The sequence below is a fragment of the Monoraphidium neglectum genome (genome assembly GCF_000611645.1).
Source record: "Monoraphidium neglectum strain SAG 48.87 unplaced genomic scaffold scaffold00179, whole genome shotgun sequence".
In the NCBI taxonomy this organism is placed as follows: Eukaryota; Viridiplantae; Chlorophyta; class Chlorophyceae; order Sphaeropleales; family Selenastraceae; genus Monoraphidium; species Monoraphidium neglectum.
This window is the reverse complement of record NW_014013449.1, coordinates 17,686-32,210: the sequence shown is the minus strand read 5'-3', so window position 1 is coordinate 32,210 and position 14,525 is coordinate 17,686. Positions and strand designations below refer to the sequence as shown.

The window sequence follows — 14,525 nt, the reverse complement described above, 5'->3', positions numbered from 1 at the left end:
CACCCACCCTCACTGATGCTGTCCCATGCCCCTGCCCCTTTCTGCGCCCAGCTTCGCGTCTGTCAAGCGTGCAGCTTCCGGCAGCCAGCGACGTGCTGCTGAAGATGATGACGGTGGCACGGCCATGCCACTGCCCACCCTACCCTGTGGCACTCTAAGACCCCACCCTTGCCACTTGCCGCTATCAAGAGCATCCCGGTGTGGTTGGCAAGGCTGCGTGCGCTCACCTGCTCCATCGTGTCGCAGGTCAGCACGCCAAACACAGTGGGCACGCCGGTGTCCACGCCCGCGTTGAGCACGCCGCTGGTGGCGGCGCTCACAACCGCGTCGTAGTGCGTTGTGGCGCCGCGGACCTGGGGCGGTTTATGAGAATGTTGTGGACAGGATACCACCTGAACGCACTGCATGAGGCAGCCTGGGAGGCTGGCTACAGAGGGGTTCCAACTCTGGGCATCCCGACCATGCTGCGGCCATCACTGCGCCGGGCCAGATCTGCTGCCATCGCCACCCCCGAATTCGCCTCCGCACCCACGCAGGGGTTCCTCACCACAACGCCGATGCACACAACCGCATCAAACTTGCCGCTTTTGGCCATGGCCTTCGCTACGACGGGCAGCTCAAAGCTGCCGGGCACCCAGACCACCTGCAGGCGGCAGAGCGGCAGTGCGGCACGCCGTGCGCAGCGTGAAGCGGCTGACGCTGTTCCAAGGGACCACTGCAATTGTGCTCAAGCTGCAGCTGATCGCACACAACGCCTCTCTGAATGAAACAGCACAGAGCGTGGGCATGCCCACACGTGCGAGCTGCAGTTTTCGCGGCCCCACCCACTTGGACGTTGTCCAGGTTTGCGCCATGGCTCTTGAAGGCGCCCAGCGCGCCCTCCAGCAGCAGCTTGGTGACGAGGTCGTTGAAGCGGCCCACCACAACAGCGAAGCGCATGTCGGGCTTGGCGACCACGGCACCGTGGCGGATGGTCGCTTCTGCACGCACACGCAGCGCGCGCCGCTGCTGCCGCCGCTGGGCCTGCTGGGGCACCGACGCGCCGCTGACGTTTGAAACTCGCATCACTGCGCATAAAGACGAATCGCAGGGGTAAAAATGGGCGTCCTCGGGGAGACTCGTGCGAAGAACTCACCGTTCTCACCGGTACGGGAGCTGCTGCTAGTCCTGAAGACATTCTTAGACATCACATTGGCGTTTTTCGCAATCGTGGGCCCGAGACCGCACCCTGCCTGTCTGAGCTGCGTTTGCATTGTGCTGTGCGAGGGGTATTTGAGTGACACACGATACTAAAGTATACCAGTTCACGGCTTTGAAGTCAACGCATAACATAGTGCCGGGTCGACCTCGCTGTCGAGCCGGCAGCTGGTCTTCTCTGTAGTCATCGTTGCGGCGGCCCGTTCGATTTCGTAACCGTCCATTTCACAGGAGCGAGGTCAAAATCAGCGTGACACCAAGCTCATGACAAGTCATCATTTCGCTCACGTCACCCCGAACCGCACTCAGCAGATCAACCAGATCTAGCGATCTGGCTCGTACCGCGATCTTCGCCCCAGGGCGCCTGCCGCTGTTTCGTGTGCGTCCCGAAGTTTCAAGGCGCTTCAACAGACCTATCATCATGGGTCGCAACGCTGCTAGCGAGCGCCTGTCGTCCCTCGACGGCCAGGCGCCGGAAAGCACCGACTTCGCCAACTACTTCTGCACGTACGCCTACCTGTACCACCAGGTATGTCTTGTTCCATGCCCGCGGCCTGGGCTAGCTGCCGTGCCGCAGCCTGCGCTGGCGGGGTGGTGGCGACGGCACGAGGCGGCGGCGGCAAGCGCAGCGGCTGTCGCTTGGGGCAGCCGTCCTGACTTTGGGCATGACCACCGGATGCTACAAGCAACCCTGCGGCGATCGTGCACACGGCGCAGCTATGGGCTGGTTCTGGCAGCCACCCCACTGCCCACGCAGCGAGCCCGAGAGGAGCAGGTCGCTCCCCCAGCCGCCAACCTGCGTCGAATCAGCATGACCCGCCACAGACTTGCAGGGAACCAACGCGCCCACCCCTTGACTGAACTGCGAGCGCAGAAGGACATGCTTGAGGACCACAAGCGGACTGGCGCCTACTACAACGCTGTGCTGCAGAACAGGCGCCAGTTCCACGGAAAGGTGACCCGGCCCTCTGGGAGAGCGCAGCGGCCCTGCGACCCAGCAGTCGTGGCACAACGCGCGTGGCACAGATCAGCCTTTGCACCCTGCTAGGCTACCTGACAGCGGGCTCGAGGAGGGTTTGTGGGGCCGTGCGCGCCCGCGCCGCGGCGGCGGCGGCTTAGAGCCTGACTGATCTTGGTGCTGTCGGCGCGCTCGCTCCTCTGCTTGCAGGTGGTTCTGGATGTGGGCACTGGCAGCGGCATTCTGGCCATATTTGCCGCCAAGGCAGGAGCAAAGAAGGTAAGCAGAATCACGCGCAGAGCAGTGGCGCAACACCATTATTCGGTTGGCCCGCGTGGCGGGGCCTGATCTGCGGCCAGCCAGACATCTGGGTAGCTCCAGGTCACGCCACGGGGTTTTGGGGCTTCCTGGGCTTGTCCTTTGGGCCGTGCATGCTCTAGGTGTGCGATGCGCCTCCTGAGCACCTTCCATGTGGATCCCAATCCCAACCCAGGTATACGCAGTTGAGGCCACTGACATGGCGAAGACGGCGCGCAAGCTGGTGGAGCACAACAAGGTGGGAAGGCAGTTTGTGGCCTTGAACGGACATCGCACGGTGTGCGGGCGTCGAGGCAGCAGGCGGGTGCAGCAGCTGGGTGTGGCAGGCACGCCCTGCACAACGCAGGTGGCCCAGGCAGCAGCAGGGGCGCGGGGGTTTGTGAAGCATCCTGCATGTCTGGACTGTCTGTTCTGAACATCGCGCGCGCAACGCGTATGATCCTGCTACAGTTCGGTGACGTCATCGAAGTGATTCAGGGCACCATTGAGACCATCGAGCTGCCGGAGAAGGTGAGTGATAATGTAACGCGGGGCACCAACTAAACACTTTGCGCGTTTGGAGGCCTATGCACCAATGAAAAGCAGTCGTGCCGATGTCCTGGCACGCCGCTGCAGAATTAGGTGGCATGCTGCGGGATTGTGGGTGCAGACCTCAAAAAAACATTGCCGAGTGTGCTTGCCCGTTGCTGATTGTGAGGCTGAGTGTGCTTGCTCCTTGCTGAGTGTGAGGCTGAGTGTGCTTGCCCCTTGCCCTACACGTGTGCCAACGCCGCGCTGCCCCCCCAGGTGGACGTCGTCATCAGCGAGTGGATGGGCTACTTCTTGCTGCGCGAGTCAATGCTCGACAGCGTGCTGCTGGCACGGGACAAGTGAGGGCCTGGGTGCGAGAGGCGCCTGGTCCGGCGTTGGGTCGTTGGCGTGATCAGCAGGTTCCTATGGCGGCTGCTCAAGGCGCAGTGCAGCGCCTCAACTTGGGCGTTGTTGCATCGCCCTTTCGCACCATCCCGGCCGCTTCCAACCACGCGCGGTCACCTATCACCCGGCCCCCTCAGGTTCATGAAGCCAGATGGCGCCATGTACCCCAGCCACGCGCGCATGTTCATGGCCCCCATCCACACGGAGGTCGGCTCGCGGCGCAACACAGAGTTCCAGGTGCGGCCGGGTTGGGTTGGGCAAACAGGGGGTACTGGAAGGGCACCCCTGGAAGGTCGGGGGTCCCTCAAGTGGTGCGGGTCTACGCAGGTTTTCCGTGAGCTGACTTCTGTGCAGCTGCGGAGATTGCGCAGTGAGTCACGTGAAACGCTGGCATTGCCTGTGTTATCAGCGACAAGGGAGCTTGAAAGCCCTCGTATGGCGCGCGCCCTGTGGCCGCAGGGCTCTATGGAGGGGTGGGCTGAGTTCATCCAGGAGATGCAGAGTTTCTACCAGGTAGGTTTGTGGCTGTCTGGCACCAGGCTGTAAAGCACAATAGGAGGCATCAGGGAGGTCGCCATCGCTCCCGCGTTGACGCCAGCTATGCAGTTGTTCAGCCTCAGCCATACAATCCTCTCACGACGATGCGCGCGCAGCGCCTCTGAAGCCGCTCAGCCTGCACGTTTTGCCCAACAATCCACCTCTGACCTCTGCGGTCCCCAGGTGGACCTGGAGTGCCTGAACGACACCTTCCGCCAAGAGCAGCGCGAGTACTACCTTCAGACGGCGCAGGTGGGGTGGTCGGCAGGCATGGGCTTCCGGGGCTGCCTAGGAGGGAAGGCACGCACCAGCACGCCTGGCGGCAAGCGCAGCTAGGGCGCAGAGCTCGGAAGCAGCCCGTCTCAAGCCAAGGGATTGTGCCGCGCCTAGGCGCGGGATCAGTACTTTCGGCTCGGACACTGACCCCTCCCCATTCCCTCAAACGCCACCTATGCTTCCAGTGGTGCGACGTGCACCCGAGCCAGCTGCTGGGCCCGGGGACGCCCTTCAAGTCCTACGACTTGGGGAAGGTCACAATCGAGCAGATCAAGGTGGGGGTTGCGTCATGTATTGCTGCAATCCGATGTATTGACAGGCTGCAGAGTATCGCATGGGACAAAGGTGGGATGGTCTGGGCTGTCAACGCCACACTGCTCTCAGATGCGGCCCCTACTTTCTTTGCCAACACCCCTGATGTGTCGGTCCCCTAATTGTTCTCACGACACACCGCGAACCCTGGCGTGTGAACAGGCTGGCATTGAGGAGGAATTTGAGATGGATGTCGTCGAGGGCGGCCCCGTCCACGCCTTCTGCGGCTGGTTCGACGTCGCCTTCCGCGGCAGCGACGCGCACCCCGCCGACACGCCCGTCACGCTCACCACGGCGCCCGACCCCACCGGCGCGACCCACTGGGGCCAGCAGAGCTTCTACGTCGTGCCGCCGGTCGAGTGCTCCCCCGGCGACATGCTCAAGGCGTCGATCAAGGTCGACCGGCGGAAGGACAACCACCGGCTGCTGAGGGTGGAGATGGGCGTGAGCATCGACGGGCAGCCGGGCAGCAGCCGCCAGCTCGCGTGGAACATTGAGTAGGGGCCAGCACTGCGCTGCCGCTGGTCGTCGTCCCTGCCTGGATGCCGTGGCCTCGCCCGCGCGGTCGTAAGCTGTGTGGCTGCAGGTCGTGGTTTGCGTGTGCGCACACGTGTCTGTCATCACAGTATGGCACCTCCTGGGCCCCGGCCTGGATGGCCAGGTGCAAGCCGTGGCCGGGTGCAAGCCGAGGGTGCAGTGAGCGGTCCTGTCGTCGCTGGTCGTTGCAGGGGCGCGTAAGCGCGCCCCCCTGGTGCCTGTGGGATTGGTTGCGCCGCAGCTCATGCATGCCCTACACCGCGGGGGCGTGGTGTCACCTGGGTGGATGTTCACTGATTGTCCCTCATTCAAGTGTCACGCCTCGTTGCGTGCACCCGCGAGCCGGCGTATCCACGCGGCTATCCGTGTCATACCACCGCACGACTTTGGGTCATTTGCGCCTGTGGCGCTTCGTGTGCGTCTTTGTGGCCCGCCACGTGTCCCAGCGCGTGCACCGCCTTCGCGTCGTCTGTCACCTCAATTCCACAGATGAGAGAGAGTGAGTGATTGGCAGTGGATGCGGCCTTTTTTCACTCGGCACAATGGCCATTTGACTTGTTGTGGTGGACGTGTGCCCTATGTGAAAGCGAATACAGCGACCATTTATGAGGGGACAGTGCCACAGGCACATGAGAGGCAGTCAACATCCACCAGGCTACCACGGAGGCAAGTCCCATGCTCGCAAGCAGTTCACCGCAGAGCAGTTGTGTTGTATGGAGGAAGGAGGTCCTGTGGGTGCGGGGCGCAAAACGCTTTGCTCTGCGGCTCAGCTCAGCCGCGGGACGCACATGTGGCGAATTACAACCTGGAGCACAGCAGCCAGTACAAGCAGCAGGCGACGAGCAGTGGGGCGGGTAGCCAGCGGGTGCCACATCAAGCCTGCGCAAGTCGCCTCCGAGTGGAAACAATGTACTACCACGATCTCAACGCATGCAAGCTGCTCGTATTTTGAGGCAGAAGGGGCTTCAGCTGGCGATCTGGCGCCCGCGGTCCCTGCTGCCGTGTGCGGCTCACCAGGACGGAATGGGGAAGCCCCGAAGCGCAAATACTTCTCGCGCCGCATCCACTAAGGCCCACTACATCAGCCATGTGCAGGTGCGCGCAACGTCACAGGCGGCGCCGCTTCATGAGGCGCTCTGCTGTATCTTCTTCCACTGACCAGGATTCTGCTGAGTGTATGGCCACTACCAGAAGCAATGCGGCAGCTCCTGTGCTGTGGCATTGATGTGATGAGCCTTGCCCTGTGCAGCTTGACAGCGAATTGCACAGCTCTGCTTTTGTACGGGAGCCCCGCACCGCTCCACTAGCGGCGCCCCCACCCCGACGACCCGCGGACGCCAGGTGCTCAATGCGGACAATTCCACCGCGTCACCGTCGCTGCTGCTGGTGTTTGACACCGAACGCTACCTCTTCAATTGCGGCGAGGGCCTGCAGCGGCTGGCGCTCGAGTCCAAGGCAAGGCGCCGTTGCCTGGATTTCGGGCCCATGCAAGCCCATGATGCATCCCGCCAACTTATCACAGACTTGCTTTTGATTGGTTGGTGCACTGTCAGCAGGCAGTGCTGCCACGCCCTTTTCAGATGGAGCTCGCTTCCAGACGCGGCTGCCCGCCAGCTCTCACGCGCCCCGCCGGGGCCCGGGCCGCCGCCCCCTTTCCCCCAGGTGCGCATATCGCGCATCAACACCGTGCTGGCGACGCGCACCTCGACGGACACCCTCGCCGGGCTGCCGGGGCTGCTTCTGACGCTGGCGCCGGCGGGGCCGGATCTCGTGAAGTGCGGCGGCCTGCTGGATGCAGAGCCCTTCAAGGCGCGGCTGATCGGTGAGGCCTCTCGCGCGGCGGGGTGCGGGGGGCTGTGGGAGTCTAGGGCAGCGACAAGGGTGGGGGCTGGCTTGCAAGCGGTGCAGGAGGAGTCGCAGGTTACGCAGCAGCAGGGCACAGAAACATGTGCACCGTCAGCACGGTCAAGAATTTCAGACAACAGCAGCACCACGACATGCGCTTGTGCAGTGCCAGTATGGCCAGAGTATCAGGGCGACAGCAGCAGCATTGGTTGGATGAAATGCGCATCTGGAGCGTAGCATTGCCAAAAATCAAGGAGCAGCCGCACGAGCAGCAGCAGGAGCAGGAGCAGGAGTAGGAGCCCAGGCACAGCAGCAGGACCAGCAGCAGGGGCAGCAGCAGAGACTGGTGCGGCGGGCAGCAGCAGAGGCCTTGCCATCCCCACCTGACGCGCTAGCTGCGCACCTTCATACCCTGCCGCTGCGCAGGCCCGCCTGGATGCCGCAGCTACTCGCAGGCGTTCCAGCCCTACGCCAGCAATAACATCTCTTTGGAAGTTGTGGAGGCGGGTGCGGGGGGCCGGTCGTGGCTTGCATTTTGGCGACGGCAAGGCGACATTGTAGCACACCAGCCTGGCTGCGGCGGTGTCCGGTGTGGATGCCTGCGATGGTGCCAAGCGAAGGCGGTGGCATCGGGATTAGCATGGCGCTGGCATTGACATGGGTTTGCCAAAGTGCCTTGCAGCGGCGCTAGCGCCTGCCCTGCGGCCACAAACGGTTGGCACCACCTGCCAATTCCATCCCCTTGCACATCCATCCGCAGGTGGCAGCTGCGCCGCCCCTGTCGTCCAGAATCCGTTCGTGACCATCACTGCCATCTACACGCGACCCTGCAAGCAGCAGCCCCATCAGCAGGGACTGCCAGTGGCGGCAGCATCGGGCGGGGCCGAGGGTGGCAACGCGGGTGCAGGCAGCGAGCCTGTTGCCAAAAAGCAGCGCACAGGGACCGAGCCGTCTGGCTCCACCAACAACGGTCCTACAGGGGCGGGCAGTCCTGCAGAAACAGCAGCAGCAGCGGCAGCAGCAGCAGCGGCAGCGGGGGAGGGGGAGGGCGTGTGCCTGTACCTTTGTGAGCTGGCGGATGTTCCTGGCAAGTTTGACCCGGTCAAAGCCAAGGCGCTCGGGGTGCCACCCGGCCCGGTGAGTGGAGACGGCCGACAGGGGCGCTGGGAGCACCCTCGTACCTTTGGTTCGAGGTGGCCGCCATTGACATGGTCTGGGGCCTGGGAGCAGCTGCCTAGTGTTGAGGACCTGGCGCAGCGGTGTCGAGTCGCAGGTTGCACCTCGTGATGCAATCGCCTTGGCAGCTGCCAGAGACTTGCGGTGTCATTCACATGCATCGCTGACTTCTAACCTTCCCTTCGCCACGCCGCGCGCCACTTTGTGGTTGCCAATTTGGACCACAGCTGTATGGCCAGCTGCAGCGCGACACGCCGGTCACGACGCCGGCCGGCGTCACTGTGCAGCCGTCTGACGTCATGAGCCCCGCCGTCCCCGGCCCCCTGCTGCTGATCGTTGACTGCCCCACCGCGGCCCATCTGGCGGCGGTGGAGGGTGCACCCCAGGTGCAGCGGCTGCAGCAGCAGCAGCAGCAGCAGCAGCGGCAGCAGCCAGGTGAGGCAGCGACGGCGGCAGGAGCGCAGCAGCAGCCAGGGAGGGAGTTGTTTGTCATCCACTTGACGCCTGCTGATGTCAGCGAGTCGGCGGCCTACCAAGCGTTCATGGCTCGCTTCGGCCCCGCATGCCGGCACGTGCTGGCCTCGGCGGCGGGGCAGCGCGACACGACGTGCCGCGCGGCGGCCAGCCTCCAGACGAAGCTGAACGTGCTCGACCCCTCTGTTTTCCCGCTGGGGGCGGTCGCGGCCGCAGCGGCGGGAGACCCGCAACAGCAGCAGCAAGAGCAGCAGCAGCAGCAGGAAGAGCAACTAGAAGGCGTCGGCCCGGCCGCCGGCCCCCACATGACGCGGCTGGTCTTGATGCCCGCCAGGCAGCGCGGCCTCACCGCGGCCGACGTGCCGCCCCCGCTGCAGCTGGCGGAGCTGCGCCATGGGCTGCTGGCCGCGCACCCCCGCGTCGAGGCGCTGCTGCGCCAGTTCCGCGCCTCGCGCGCCGCGCTGCTCGCCGCCCTAGATACCGCGGGCGGCGGCGCGGCGGGCGGCAACGGGGCCGAGGCGGCGGAGGCGGAGGCAGCCGCGGCTGCGGTACCGGCCGAACTGCGGGGCGTGGGGCGCGACGAGCTGGAGGTTGTGCTGCTGGGCACGGTCAGCGCGGTGCCCAGCAATTACCGCAATGTCAGCAGCTACTACCTGGACCGCTTCGCGCGCGGCGGCGCGCTGGCGGACTGCGGAGAGTGAGTGGGGGCGCCGGGCACAGTCAGGCGTGGGGCCGGGGGAGGGGGCAGGGGCGGTCCCCCTTGGGACGGCGGCGTGCGGTGCGTCAGCGATTGCTTGCGCATCGGTGTTGCCGATGTTGGCGTTTTTGGTGTGCGCACGTACACCTCGGAGGGAGCTGCAGCGCGGGCCCTTGGAACGCAGCGCCTGCCGCCACCTTGCCCCTCTGCTCCCAGGGACGCGATGGGGCAGCTGGAGCGCCGCTACGGCGCGGCGGACGCGGAGCGGCGCATCCAGGAGCTCCAGTTTGTGTGGATCAGCCACATGCACGCGGACCACCACGGCGGCCTCTACCCGCTGCTGCTGCGGCGCCAGCGCGCCGGCGCGCCGCCGCTGCTGGTCATCGGGCCGTTCCCGCTGCTCAGGGTGCTGCAGGAGTACAGCAGGGTGCGCGCGCGGCGGTTCCCGTGAGGGGCGGGGCGGGGTCGGTGGGCGGATTCGGCGTATTGCTTCACCCGGCCCGCTTGCTGGACTGGCGTCACCGCCGGCGACTGAGTTGATGCGCTTCTTTGGCAACCTGCTGGCCTGCTGCGACCGTGCCAAAGCTCACACTTTTGGCGTCCATCCGATTAGGGCGTCGCATCCGCTGATTGTCGTTGCCGGCTCCCTCATTCCCCCTCCCCCTCCCACCTTCTGCCGCCCCTTCCCTTTCGCACACTCGCACATGCACTCACACACGCACACCCTCGCCCCGCCAGGTGCTGCCCCTGCGCTACACCTTCCTCCCCAGCTCCCACTTCCACGACTCCCAGCACCCGGGCGCCCGTGCGCCGCCCAGGGCAGTGCTCGACGCCCTGGAAGCTGCGCGGGCGCGACTGGGCCTCTCCCAGCTGGAGGCGTTCCCTGTGCACCACGTCGCCCGCAGCACCGGGCTCAAGCTCTCCGGCGGCGGCGGCGGCGGGGACGCAGCTGACGGCGGCGGCGGCGGCGGCGGGCGGCCGCCTTGGAGCGTGGTGTTCAGCGGCGACACGCGCCCCTGCGCGTCCGTCGTCGCCGCGGCGCGCGGCGCGACGCTGCTGGTTCACGAGGCGACGTTTGAGGACGAGCTCGCGGGGGACGCGCTGGCGAAGCGGCACAGCACGCTGAGCGAGGCGCTGGGGGTGGCGCGGGACTCCGGGGTGTACCGCACCGTGCTCACCCACTTCAGCAGCAGGTACCCAAAAATCCCCGTGCTCGCGGGCACGGGCGCGGCTGCGGACGCAGACGCGGACGCGGGCGAGGGGGCCGCCGGCACAGCGGCGCCGGCCGGCGGCACTGCGCTGCTGTCGATGGTGGGGCGCAGCGTGGCCGTCGGGTTTGACTTCATGACCGTGAACCTAGCGGACCTGCCGTGGCTGCCGCTGGTGGTGCCAGCGGCGGACGAGCTGCTGCGGGAGGAGGGCTTTGTGGATGGCGCGGACGAGGGCGAGGGCGGCGAGGGCGCCGCTGCTGCAGTGCCGGGCGCGGGCGGCGTACGCCAGGAGGGGCGGTAGCACGGGGGCGGAGCTGGCGTGGTGTAACAGCGCTGGGCTAGGTCTCTGCACCCATGATGGCTGATGGCGAGGGTTGTGCGTTCACAAGCATGCCAGAGGCTTGGGCAGGGTTGGTGCGAGCTGCTTTCAAGGAGAGCGATGTGTTTACCCCGGGGCGCTCTAGCAGCGACTGCGCTGGCCGGCACCCCGAGCACGCCTCGACGAGCAAGCAGCGTCTCCGCGCCCTGCGCACAAGATGCGAGGCGGCACAGCCTGCTGCAAGCACACATGCACCACCAGACTCTGCTGCAGAAAGTGATACGTGATGCGGGCCACAAGCAACTCTCATGCAGTCATCAAACAAGGGAAAGCTCAAACACAACAACTGATGGTCGTGGCCGCCGGCGTGCGTGCCCAGAAGCTCAGGACGCGACCTGCTTGCTTTCACTCAGCGCCTGCACCCTCAGCCGCACACCCCGGATCGGCCTGCATTTCTGCTTGTGGCCCCCCTCCGTCCAGTCCTTCCTCTCGCAGGCTTCACCGCAGTACCTGCGGCAGGGCAGCGCCAAGGAGAGAGGGTTGCACCAGCCCCCGTTTGTGCCGTTTCTGGGGATAGAGCGGTGATGGGTGCAGCAGGATGATGAGGCCCCCTCAGCTGCCCAAAAGCATGCCCAACAACAGCAGTGACATGCTGGGGTGCGATCAAGACGACTGCACGGGGCACATAAAGGGGCACCGCCCCAAGGCGCACTTGCCAAGCATCCAGTCATCCACCCACGCGCATCCGCACACGTGACATCATGATGGTGCCAGCCGGCACACCTGACCGCCCTGCAACCGCGGCAGAGCCGCAGCTTGACGCCCTCCTCCGCCTGCGTCTTGCCACAGGCAGCACAAGCCGCCGCCGCGGACGACGGGCGGGCCCCTGCCCCGCGTGCAGGCGCGCCAGCTTCCCCCGCTGCGACTCCGCCCCCGCTGGCTGACGTTCGCGCCGCCGCGCCCCCAGCCGCGTGCCCTCGCGCTGCGGCCCGCAGCCGCCATAGCACGCGCGCCGCGGCGGCCGCGTCCTCGTCCAACGTCCAAGGGGCGCCTGCAAACTCGGCCAGCGCCGCCTCCAGCCCCTCCACCCCTCCCAGCGCCGCCACCGCCGCCGGGCCCGTGGAAGTCAGGCGGTCGAGCGACTCAGCCAGGTGCCCCGCGGTCTCGCTGACAATCAACACAGCCTCTGCCCGGCTCGGCCGCTCCTCCGGCCGCGCGCTCGGCGACACGACCGCGCCCTCACCGTGTTGGACCACGCGCGCAAGCCCCGCGCCGACCGCTGCAACCAGCCCCGGCGCGGCGGCGGTGGCAGCGAGGCGGGCAGGGCCAGCGGCGGCGGCTGCCTCTGTGAGGGCTGCCAGGGTGCGGGCGGCGAAAATTGAGACGACGTCCTGCGGGTCGTCAAGATGACGGGCAAAAGCAGGCAGGACGCCGCCTGGCAGCGCGATGGCCAGAAACGCCGCCGCTGCGGCCGGGTCGGCCGCGACGAGGTTTGCCGCCGCCTCCATCGCAAACGCGGCGCAGCCGTCCGGCGGCGCCCCCGCGCCGGGCCGCCGGATCGCGGCCGCGAGCGCGGGCAGCGCGGCGGGGCGCAAAAGCAGGTCGGCCCGCGCGGGCCCCACGTTGGCGAGGATGGCGACGCAGTGCGCCGCCCACATGCGCACGTCGTCTCGCGCGTGGGCTGTCAGGCGCAGCAGCGCGGGCGCCGCGCCGGCGTCGAGCGCCGCGCGCGCGGCGGCGGCGCGGGAGCCATGGTGCTCCAGCAGGATGCTGAGGAGCTTGGTCGCGGGCATGAGCATGTGCAGCGACGTCTCGTGCGCCACGTTGCGCGCCGCCGCGTCGGCGACGCCCGGCGTCGCCGCGGCGCGGAGGTAGGCGCCCTCGCCGCCCGCCGCCCCGGGCAGCAGCAGCTGGCGCAGAGCCTCTGAGAGGAAGCCGAGGGCGCGCGCGTGTGCGGGCTCACGGAGGTGGCCGCCATCTGCGCTGACCGCCGCGCGCGCCGCCGCCCGCACGAGGCCCGGCTCTGACACTGCGCGCAGCGCGACCGGCGGCCCGCCTGCGGCGATGAGCCCCCAGAGCGGCGCGAGCGCGACGCTGAAGCCGCGGCTGCTGCCCTTGGACCGCGCCGCGGCGGCGCAGAGCGAGTCCACCAGATGTGGCGTCTGGAGGGCGACAGGGCGCAGCTCATGGCATGTCATCATCAGCTCGATGGCGGTCGCCGCGGCGTCGGCGATGATGGGGTCGTCAGGCCAGCGGCGAATGCAGCCGCACAGGGCTTGCAGCATGCCGGGCGTGCGGGCAATCTGGTGCGGTTTGGGCGCAGGGATCGGGCTTCAGCAGTGGCGGGGCGCTGGCAGGAGGCGTGGCCTTCCGCTGCCTTGTGGTGTTCGTGTCATTGCTGGCGGGAGAGCAGACAAGCAATGACACTCGGCTGGCAGGCAAGAAGGCCGGAGACGCTGCGCAGCGCAGGGTTGACCCCCGCCCAACGCCCAAGCGAGGGAGGCGTCACATCAACAGTCAATGGATTGTTTTTTTTGGGGGGGAGGGGTAAATCCAGAACGGCAGCTTGGCCCCGCTTACCTGCTGCCGCCGGTGGCCGCCCTGATGCGGCAATGTGGGGCTGAGGAACCCAATAAGCAGCCCCCGCACCCCCGCCGCCGCGAACGCCGACCTGAACGGCGCGGCGTCGCGGCCGCGCTCGCAGCTGGCGCGGAGGATGTGCTGAAGCTGCAACAGCTGCTCCTGGGGCAGCGGCGTGTCGGGGGCGGCGCTCGACGCCTCATCCAACTCACACAGCGCCGCGTCGAACTTCATCGCTGTGGCCGGGTCCAGGCCACCGGCCGCGCCTGCACGGCGCAGGACAGGATCCATTTCGATCAATTGCTGCAGGGCGCGCTCGAGGCGCGCCTGGGCGGCGGTCATGCTGCGTGTGCGGCAGGCCGGGCAGGGTGACTGCACCACCAGGGTGCACAACTTTGCTCCAGGGGCGGCAACGCGCTGCACCACCAGGGGTGCGCGAGGGCAAGAGCCTGAGTCAGCAAGCGAAGAGTGAAGAATCGTCTTGATTTCGACTGTCAGAACAAGGTGGACCCGCTGTCTCGTTCGTTGTCAATCAGTTTCGGTGATCAACAGTACTGTACGTATGTGATACTGGAAGCACCGAGCCGCTGCTGAAAGGGGCTGTCTTGAATGGTTATATTGATTGAAACTGGGCGGTCGTCCTATCTCATAGCGGTGGCGCGGCTGGTTGCATGACGCTTATCACCCGAGGCACTGCACGGTCAGCACCGCCAGGAGAGTCGTGCACCAGCGCAAGGGCAGGGGGACGCACGTGCGCCCAGGAGGAGTAAGTGCACATGAGCATTGTCAGGTGATTTGTGAGTACCGGTGGGAAGGTTACGGGCAGGGATACCCCACTCGCTTTGTGCACTCTGCTGCTTGCCGCACACTAGAATCCCCGGTGAGACGGTGACGGCCGACTACGGCTCCAAGGTAGTTCAAGCATACTTTCATTATCTGTGTGGTACAAAGGTTGTTGAAAGTGCGCAAATGTAGTTGACAGTACCCTCTCTGCAGCACCCGCACCACTCAAAAGCCGACAGGCACCTCCAGGGCGTGCTCGGTTGGCTGCAAACAGGTTCGTATGTGTCTAAGCATGGCCTTGGGGTACAGAACTTCCACACGTGACAATATTGCATGCTCTCTCCTCTTCACCTGCGTTTTCAGTGCACTCCCGCCCCCGAACGCGGGCTT

General features: G+C 66.2%; 4 protein-coding genes across 4 annotated transcripts in view; 2 read left to right on the top strand and 2 right to left on the bottom strand.

Moving 5' to 3' along the window:
• The window catches only part of MNEG_1727 (riboflavin synthase beta chain), a gene marked incomplete at both ends in the record, with an annotated part of 1,787 nt that extends 722 nt beyond the window's left edge, over positions 1-1,065 (bottom strand). The window contains 3 exons of the mRNA XM_014049799.1: positions 228-353; positions 548-643; positions 829-1,065. Of these exons, the coding sequence (XP_013905253.1) occupies positions 228-353; positions 548-643; positions 829-1,065 (459 nt within the window). The remainder of the gene's footprint in view (positions 1-227; positions 354-547; positions 644-828) is intronic.
• A 553-nt stretch (positions 1,066-1,618) lies between these two features.
• MNEG_1726 (putative protein arginine N-methyltransferase 4.2) lies at positions 1,619-5,014 on the top strand (the record flags this gene model as incomplete). Its single annotated transcript, XM_014049798.1, has 11 exons — positions 1,619-1,726; positions 2,072-2,152; positions 2,366-2,434; positions 2,649-2,711; positions 2,924-2,983; positions 3,260-3,342; positions 3,526-3,625; positions 3,848-3,901; positions 4,109-4,177; positions 4,387-4,476; positions 4,676-5,014. The coding sequence occupies 11 exons, from the start codon at positions 1,619-1,621 to the stop codon at positions 5,012-5,014; spliced, it is 1,116 nt and encodes a 371-aa protein (XP_013905252.1).
• Positions 5,015-6,073: 1,059 nt separating this feature from the next.
• MNEG_1725 (ribonuclease Z) lies at positions 6,074-10,754 on the top strand (the record flags this gene model as incomplete). The annotated part of the gene is made up of 9 exons (XM_014049797.1): positions 6,074-6,145; positions 6,392-6,436; positions 6,713-6,894; positions 7,062-7,187; positions 7,341-7,402; positions 7,656-8,032; positions 8,299-9,242; positions 9,459-9,669; positions 9,981-10,754. The coding sequence occupies 9 exons, from the start codon at positions 6,074-6,076 to the stop codon at positions 10,752-10,754; spliced, it is 2,793 nt and encodes a 930-aa protein (XP_013905251.1).
• Positions 10,755-11,270: 516 nt separating this feature from the next.
• Positions 11,271-13,643, bottom strand: MNEG_1724 (hypothetical protein; the record flags this gene model as incomplete). The annotated part of the gene is made up of 3 exons (XM_014049796.1): positions 11,271-11,282; positions 11,780-13,075; positions 13,353-13,643. The coding sequence occupies 3 exons, from the start codon at positions 13,641-13,643 to the stop codon at positions 11,271-11,273; spliced, it is 1,599 nt and encodes a 532-aa protein (XP_013905250.1).
• Positions 13,644-14,525: the final 882 nt, after the last annotated feature.